Source organism: Vigna unguiculata, chromosome 3, assembly GCF_004118075.2.
Source record: "Vigna unguiculata cultivar IT97K-499-35 chromosome 3, ASM411807v1, whole genome shotgun sequence".
Taxonomy (NCBI): domain Eukaryota; kingdom Viridiplantae; phylum Streptophyta; class Magnoliopsida; order Fabales; family Fabaceae; genus Vigna; species Vigna unguiculata.
The window spans coordinates 22,267,581-22,277,149 of NC_040281.1; the positions used below are offsets into that span (position 1 = coordinate 22,267,581).

At 28.0% G+C, this 9,569-nt stretch overlaps 1 protein-coding gene across 1 annotated transcript; it reads left to right on the plus strand.

Annotated features, from left to right (window-relative positions):
- The first annotated feature begins 1,041 nt into the window (after positions 1-1,041).
- LOC114177123 (phospholipase A1-IIgamma-like) lies at positions 1,042-3,347 on the plus strand. The gene is made up of 2 exons (XM_028062374.1): positions 1,042-1,692; positions 2,579-3,347. The coding sequence occupies exons 1-2, from the start codon at positions 1,108-1,110 to the stop codon at positions 3,194-3,196; spliced, it is 1,203 nt and encodes a 400-aa protein (XP_027918175.1). The 5' UTR covers positions 1,042-1,107; the 3' UTR covers positions 3,197-3,347.
- The last annotated feature ends 6,222 nt before the right edge of the window (positions 3,348-9,569 follow it).

A 9,569-nucleotide genomic window follows, 5' to 3' on the forward strand; every position in this document is an offset into this window, starting at 1 on the left:
TTACAATACAAAAACATATGCAATAAAGAGACTCAACTTAATTCACTCTCTCAAATACTTAAATTATCTTTCACTGATTATTTTATTGTTTACTTATTAATTTGTTATGTTATTCATTGGTGTTGAGTTCATTCTCAGCCGATGCCAAAAATATCATAGATTCCATCCTATCGAGAATTTGACCAAAACATTTCTAATGAAAACATTAAACAATGGTCATGCATTACGATAGTATCACCTCGGCAGAGTGAACCTTCCTAAGAGACCTGACGATAATCATCAAATGTTCATATCGCAAATTGAACTTCTTTGGTCGAGATCTCAATGAGGTGAAGTGCTAGTCTCTTATTATTTGAGTTAAGTTGTCAACACGAATGAGGAATGGTGAGTGGAGGTCCACCTATGAATAATGATTTCGTGTTTAAGTTAGAAGAACAATGGCTGAAAAAAGTAATTATGAGTATTTGAGAGAGTCTATTGGAAGTAAATTTCATTCTTGTAGATATATTTTGTATAAACTAGTGTTACTTTATGATTTGATTATGAATATAAGAATATTTATGATTGTGGTGCAACTAATAATATATTAGAGAAAGATAGTTAAACTGTTAGATATTTTGAAGTGATTATTAATTAATTGTTAATAATAACCAATTTAAAATGTATTAATTGAAGATATATTTTGAGTACATAGAACACAGTTAAATACAGCTTGTATTTTTTTAGTAATACCCTGTTAATAATGTTCATTTTTATTTTTTACTGTGTTTGTTTTAATTAATTTTTTTAGGTGGTAAAGAAAACTTAAACAAATAGTTAATTTCATGTATGAAGCATTATTTAAGAAAAGATGAAGTCTAGTCGTGGTAAATTATTGCCACAATGTATGTATGAACCCACACGTTTTAACAAGAGAAACGACCAAGTCATCATTTAAAAAAGGAAGAGTGGATTAAACAATAAGACCAGCCGAAGAAGGTCTTTGTTTAAAGAGGACCGATAGTCTATATAAGTTCATTCGAGAAGTGATTACAAGTAGAGAGTATAGAAAGGAGTAAGAGAAAAAAAAAACGTATTAGGTTTGAATTGAAGAAAAAGAAGTAGTAGATGGATAGCCAAAGCATAGGAAGAAAATGGAGAGATCTTAGTGGGAGAAGTTTCTGGGAAGGTCTGCTAGAGCCTCTAGACATTGACCTTCGCCATTACATCTTACACTATGGACAACTTGCTCAAGCTACATATGATGCTTTCAACTCAGAAAAGTTATCTGTGTACGCTGGAAACTGTCGATATTCGAAGAGGGATTTCTTTTCCAGAGTTGGTTTGGAACATGGGAATCCCTTCAAGTACGAGGTGACCGAGTTCCTATATGCGACTTCCAAAGCCACTGCCTCGAGACAGTTTGTGTTAAACTGGTTTTCGAAGGATGAATGGAGCATGGAATCAAATTGGATAGGGTATGTTGCTGTTGCCACTGATGAAGGCAAAGCAGCACTAGGAAGGAGGGATATAGTGGTTGCTTGGAGGGGAACGGTTCAGGGTTCCGAATGGGTTCAAAATTTAGACTTCCCTTCGGACCCTGCCCCACTCATATTTCCTGATGCTCGTGCTGAAGTACACACTGGTTTTTACTCTCTTTACACCTCAAACAACCCTGCTTCGCCTATCACTCAGACCAGTGTTCGAAATCAGGTCATATATTAAGGATCCTCTCTCTCTATCTCTCTCTACGTCTATATTATTATTTATATCTATATATATTATTACTCATCTATCAGTCAAAAGGCTACACCGGTATTACCTATTTGTCTGAAGTATTTTTTTATTCGGTTAAGTATGTTTTTAGTCCTTGAATTTTGGTCAAAAGTTAGAATTCGCTCTGATCGAAACTTTGATAAAAAATGAATGAAAATAGTCATTTTAACTCAATTACGTTGACTTTTTACCAAAAAGATGTGAGCCTAACCACATAAGACACTGACACCACTCTCAACCCAAAACCTTAAGGCAATAGATTTACGAGTCTTTATTCTTATATAGTGCTCTACTTTCTCATTTCTAGTTAATGTGGGACTTAGACTCACACTTGAATTCCTAACATTTCATATTAATATTGGAGTTATTTACGCTATTTGGCACTCTCGACTCAATATTTATACGTTCAAAACCTAAATAAAAGTTAACAAAATTGGATTAAAATGACTATATTTATTCATTTTTAAAATTTAGAGACCAAAATTTATCAAAGTTTCAACCAAGGACGAATTCCAATTTTTAGTGAAAGTTCAGGTACTAAAAACATACTTTAACTTTTCATATTTTACTCATAGCCCTTCTCAATAGCTAATTATTAACACTGAAATTAAAAATAATTGATTCGCAAGTTGTTGCAGGTATATTGGTTTAAGAAGAAAAGATTCTGCTACTGAGAATTTTTCCTAACTTATAATTTAGTTAAAAATCTCCGGTATAGGAAATAATTTCTAGTTCCAATAATATTAGAAATGAGCAAAATTTAGAAAGACTGAGTCAAAATTTGTATAAATACTGAAGATGAATGATGATGAGAATTATGCAGGTCCTGGAAGAGGTTGGAAGACTTGTGGAGAAATACAAGGATGAAGAAATTAGCATAAGTGTGACAGGGCACAGCTTAGGTGGTGCACTAGCAACTTTAACGGCAGTGGACATAATTGGCCAAGGATTGAACATACGGAAAGAGCAACCACATAGGATTTGTCCCGTGACAGCATTTCTGTTCGCGAGTCCTCGTGTTGGAAACTCTCACTTCGGGAAGATCTTCAGCAAGTACAAGCATCTGCGAGCACTCCGCATTCGTAATAAGAAGGATCAAGTTCCTAAACTTCCCATCGGCCTCACTGTTGTGGGGGAAGAACTAGTGATCGACACTAGAAAATCCAAGTACTTGAAGGATGGGGTGAGTGCTCATAACTTGGAGGTTTACTTGCATGGAGTTGCTGGAACGCAAGGGAAAAAGGGAGGGTTCAACTTGGAGGTGAATCGTGATATTTCACTCTTGAACAAGAACATAGATGCATTGAAAGATGAATATCTTGTTCCTGTGGAATGGAGGGTGCACGAGAACAAGGGTATGGTTCAGCAATCAGATGGTACTTGGAAGCTTATAGATCACAACGAGGATGTTATTCCATCGTTACATGCTAGTAAATTATAGGTTGCTTTATTACCACTATCTTATTAGGATTGTGCTGTTCTTTCCTTGTGCTATAATAACCTCCTTGCTACTTGTTTTCGTGTATGTCTTGTAATAAAGGGTTTGAAATCAAGTTTCAATAATGAATCAAATGTGTTGTTCATCTTGTAAACCATGTAATTTTTCTGTGTTTTTTCTCATCATTCAAATATCTAGAAAGAGACAAACATTACCCCATCAAAGTATTTTTAATAAGAGTGCTTACAAACATATCACAGAAGTTGTAAATATTACACTACATTTTAATAAAAGTTCTATTAATTTAAAAGAACATTATATGGTTTAGTCAAAGTGTTGTCATGTTTGAAAACAAAAATGTCATGTGTTTACTTCAAGTTCCCTTTCTTTTAGTGTTGCATTAGGCATAAGAATTCTCAAATATAATGCTCCCATATGATACAATTGACATATTGTCTCAGTTGAGAGCCTTAATAAAAAATTGAATTATTTAACCAACTATTTTAACTTATTTAAGGAATCAGGTTTGATCCACATCCACAAATATATTGATATTTTTCATGTTACTACAAGATTGTAAATGATTAAGAAGATTTTACAAATCCTTTTAATGATTATGTATTATTTGTGTTTGTGCAGAGCCAAAATCATTCTATTAAAATTCTACAATAGACTCATTTTCTCGATTTTTGATCTTCAATTCGAGATATTTTTTCTCTCCTCTTAGGTACTCCGAGATGTATATAAGTTTAGATGTCGTCTCAATCTAAGATGAGATTATATCTGCAAAAGACACTCAAGTTAGGTATGTACATCAAATGATAATAAATACAATTTTTTTTAATTTTTTAAAATTTATATATAGAATTTTTAATATTTTTATAAAAATTTAAATTATATTTATATATATATATATATATATATATATATATATATATTAAAAATTAATAAAAATTAAGTTATGTATTTTTTTTGGCTTAATTATGTTTTAGGTTCATGCTAAACCGGAGAACTTTCAATTGAGTAGTGATAAATTTTTGTAATCCATTAAGTATTAACTAAGTCTTTGATGTTAACTTTTTTTCTTAATGGGATGATGTGGCTCTTAAGGGGCTGACATAATTATTTTCTTTCCATGTCACTTTATTGACTTGTCACCTATATCATTTTATTATTTTATTATTTTACTATTTTAAAAAATTTTAATTTAAAATTTTATAATTTATGATTTTTTTTATTTTATAAAATTATAATTATATATTTTTATTATTTTAATTCAAAATCGTATGATTAATAAACTATAATTTTATTATTTGAATAAAAATTAAAAAATATATCACAATTTTATATTTTATAAAATCATAAAAATATTAAATAAAATAATTATAAAATTATAAATTATATTATAAAATTTTAAAATAATAAAATAATAAGATGACATGTGGCGACAATTGAGCAATGAGCAAGTAATGTTTAAAATATAATTAAGCCTTCATTTTATGAAGCACAACGTTTTATGTTAATGAATATTAAAATATAAAATCAAATACAATAAAGAATAAAAATATCCGTGAAGATTTTTTTTTTATCTTTTCTTACCGTGTCTCTTGAATTTTTCATATATTATACTCATTTCTCAGTTTCACCTATTTTCTTTCTTTTTATTTTTGAAGAAAAAAAAAAGTTAAAGACAAACTTAATATTTTTACTGTCATTTCTTATGTTCTCTTCAATTTTTTAAGAAAAAAACTCTTTTTATTTCACTTGTTAGTAAATTATTAGTTTATTATAGTTAGCATTATTTTTTTTATCTCATGACCCTTTTATGTTCTATTTTTATTAAGATAGAAGAAAAAATAATGTACTATGTAATTTTTCATAACGAGTTTTCAATTGTGACTTGAGTATTAGAGTTTTTTTTATTAGGTATATTTTTTAATTTTTCATTAGATTATGATAAACTATTTTTGAATTTCAAACTTAAAAAAAAATAGGTCAATTGATGAAGAGTAAAAGAATTTATATTTATTTTTTAAAAATAATAAAAGAAAAACTACCCACGAAGATAAAAATGAAAACAAATTCAAATTCTTTACACAAACAAGAAAATCGTACTTAAAATCCAATTATTCAATTGGAGGAGTCATTTCTTAAGGTTAAAAAATTTACAGGTGATGATGAGTTTGATATTAATTCTTTGGAACAATATTGTACAAGAAAACATATTCAAATATGAGAATATCCAATAAGTAAAAAAGATGAAATTGGGAGAGCGTATCTAAAATGGTGTTCATATTAAATACAACTTCAAAATTTTGAATATATTAATTTGGTCCCCCATAATTATTGGTCAAGATCCGTCGCTGTCTTTGTGAACCATGTTATCTATAGTAGGTTTATAAACTTTTATCTAATTGAACCTAATTTATCTAGATGATTACCTTCGTTAATATATTTATGATTCCACTAATCCATCTTGTGCCTTAACCTCGACTAATCATATTTGATTCTTATTAGCTTTATCAAGATGTTCTTACCAAAATGATGCTACTTTATCTAGTTTGAGATGATTTCAATCATATATATATATATATATATATATATATATATATATATATATATATATATATATATATATATATATATATATATATATATATATATATATATATATATATATATATATACTTTGAATGTGCTATAATTAATATATTGGTTCATAAATTTAACCAACAATTATATTAACTTAACTATAACATTGTAATATTGATTTAATGAGGTTAAAAAAAATACCACATAAAAGTGTGAAATGAATGTAGACCGCGTAGAAATATATGTTTATCAGATGTTAAGGTAATTGTGCCAATTTTGACTAATTAAAAAATGATAACTTTGAGAATAAAAATTATTTAGAAGGCGAATATGTATTGATTATTTGCTAACTAAGGATGGACAAATATATGAATTAAATCATAGTATTGTAAAGTTAGAATTAAACTTTAAAATGATTTGAAATGAAGTGAGTAATTATACAATAGTTTAAATTAATTGAAAAGAGTGTGGGCTGACTGAACTAAATTAACTTGAACTACATTTAAATGTTTGAAATACTTACATTATTTGAACTATTACCGATGAATATAATATTTTGAAATATATTTTCTAATCTTAGAAGGTACAATTCAATTTAGTTTATTTACTTTGAAATAATTAATTTTTTAAAAAATAGAGTAATATAATTCATTGTATTTTTTTAACAATTAAGTTTGTTATACAATTGAACCTAGTTTTGTTATGTAAATATTTTATAGTCTAGATGAAAAAGTTTTTATTCTTATAGAATTAAATATATTTTATAAAAACTTCAACTCCAAGCATTTCAAAAAGGGTTAGGGGTATTCAAATTCCTTAAGGATATTTGTCCTTTCTCATCTGAATAGGGTTGTGTTTGTAAAAAACACTCAAGTCAGCCAATTGTATTTGTAGATAATAGTAATCAATGTGCATCGTTCATTGACTACAAGAAAAAAATCATTTTAGTCATTGATGAAATCGATCGCTAAATGGGTAAAATCGGTCGCTAGCACTCTTTGTCACCAAATTAGCCACCAAAAATAAATATTGATGAAAATCCTACTTCAAAACAATTAGCAATTAGCCATCAATCAGTGGCTAAATAGCCACCAAAATTATGGTTGCTAATCGGTCACTAAAAATTTAGTCACCTTAAAGTATTGAAGACCAATTTAACCACTAAAATTCCCATCTCTATTTAGTTGGTAAAAGTGACAATTTTTAATTTAATAAAATAGTTTTTTATCACTAATTTGGTCGAAAATATAATTTTTAGTTTAATTAAAATAATTATCATTGACTAAATTAGTGACTAGTTTGGTGATTAATCTATGGCCAAATCAGTAGCTAACTCACACTACTATAAAAACATGAAATAGTTATTGAGATTTCAGTCACTAAATAAGTACAACCAGTCACTAATGATATTGTTATTTAATTTTAATCACTTCAAACAAAACTTTAAATGACTTTCCTATTTATTTTAAGGGTTAAGTATGATTTTAGTCCCCGAACTTTGATCAAAATTGGAATTTGTCTCTGTCTGAAACTTCGATACATTTTGGTCCCTAAACTTTAAAAATGAATGAATATAGTCCTTTTAACCCAATTATGTTAACTTTTTTTGACGTGTCGAACGCTTTTCATGTTAGTATTGGAGTTTTTTACACTATTTGACACATTCTTGGTTCAATATCTACTGAGAAATATGTTTGACTCCTCAAAAAACTAATATAATTGAGTTAAAAAGACTATAGTCATTCATTTTTAAAGTTTAGGGACCAAAATATATTGAAGTTTTGGACAATGACGAATTCCAATTTTTGGTCAAAATTCAGGGACTAAAAACATACTTAACCCTTATTTTAAATGAAATTTTTGAATAAGAACAATTGCACCATAAATATACACTTCAAATAAGCTGTGAAAAAGTTTCAATAACAAAATACACTTCAAACAACTCATTAATTGTTAAGATTTTTGTTTAGGTGATAGAATCATTCTTGGATCAAACTAATTATTTCTTTCTACATTTTTGAATCTTGATCTTAGCATCATATTACAAAACTACAAAATTTCCTTATTTTTAGTATCATAGGCCTTTCAATAATCAACCCCACTTGAATGTAAAAATCAAACTGTGTAGAAGCTATCTTTGTTCCTATTGATGCCAACATCCAATTGTCCCACCTGAATTTTCTACAATTTCTAGTTTGTATAGAAAATAAATGTACAATGTTGTTAAAGTTAAACTTAAATTGTAACTTGGAACAATTTAATTTTACGCTTTTAATGAATCAAATTCAATTTCAACGGTATCAATAAATGTTAGAATATCCAAGAATAATTTATGCAACTAAAAAGCATTTTTTAAACTATTTTTCTCTCAAAAAATCAATTACCCCAATTATAAAAAATCTTAATTAAAACAATATTTTAAGCACAAAAATTCAATTAATAATTCAAAATTAAAGACCAAATGATGGCATAAATACGAACTATGCTGTAGCATTCTTTTAACATACAAACAACATAGTCACTTCCCCTTGGAAACACAATATTGTAGATACATCATATGCAACGATAATTCAATCACAACAATAGATTTGGACCACCATCTAGGCTCTACATTAGTCTATCATACATGTAGACAATACATATACAAACAAAAATTGAATCATCACCATAGATTCCTTTATGTCACCACCCAAACTTTCTAGTAGATTTCAACCTTAGGTCGTGGTATTACGTAGCCACAAACACACACGCACACGCACACGCAAACGCACACACACACACACAAAGATATATATATATATATATCTATATATATATATATATATATATATATATATATATATCTTTATATCTATAGTAAATTTTAACCTCATGTCTTGACTTTACTTAACCACACATTCTCCATTCCTTCCATAAGGTGATGTTAAGAAGTCTTAACAGTTCAACAAATTTATTCCTTATTAATCCAACAAGTCTAATGCACTCATTCAATAACCATTTTGTCTTATGAGTGTATCATCTAGCCCACATTCGTTTAGCAAGTCCAATACATTCATCTAGAAACATATTATTTTATGAATGTATTGTCTAGCCCATACTTGACTAGAAGTCCAATATATTCATTCATAAACATATCATTTAAGAAATGTGTTATCTAACACATTCAATCTTTACTCTTTTACTCTTTTTGTTTCACCATTTTAAAGAAGGATTTAAAAAAAATGAAAGAACAAATCAATAAGGATCTCATACATTCATCTAGAAACATATTATTTTATGAATGTATTGTCTAGCCCATACTTGACTAGAAGTCCAATATATTCATTCATAAACATATCATTTAAGAAATGTGTTATCTAACACATTCAATCTTTACTCTTTTACTCTTTTTGTTTCACCATTTTAAAGAAGGATTTAAAAAAAATGAAAGAACAAATCAATAAGGATCTCATACATTCATCTAGAAACATATTATTTTATGAATGTATTGTCTAGCCCATACTTGACTAGAAGTCCAATATATTCATTCATAAACATATCATTTAAGAAATGTGTTATCTAACCTATTCAATCCTTACTCTTTTTGTTTCACCATTTTAAAGAAGGATTTAAAAAAAATGAAAGAACAAATCAATAAGGATCTCATACACTCATTAAGAGGACATATTGTCTAATGAGTGTATCATCCAACTACTTTGCACACCACTTTATATAAGCATTACAATGAACTTTATCTCTGACATATTATGAAAAAGATGAGATATTAAATTTCAACATGTACCTC

Bases quoted from the DNA above. Each gene is read 5' to 3' on its own strand.
- LOC114177123 (XM_028062374.1), top strand. From the start codon at position 1,108: ATGGATAGCCAAAGCATAGGAAGAAAATGGAGAGATCTTAGTGGGAGA. The intron at 1,693-2,578 runs GTCATATATTAA...AGAATTATGCAG, and splicing joins AGACCAGTGTTCGAAATCAG to GTCCTGGAAGAGGTTGGAAG.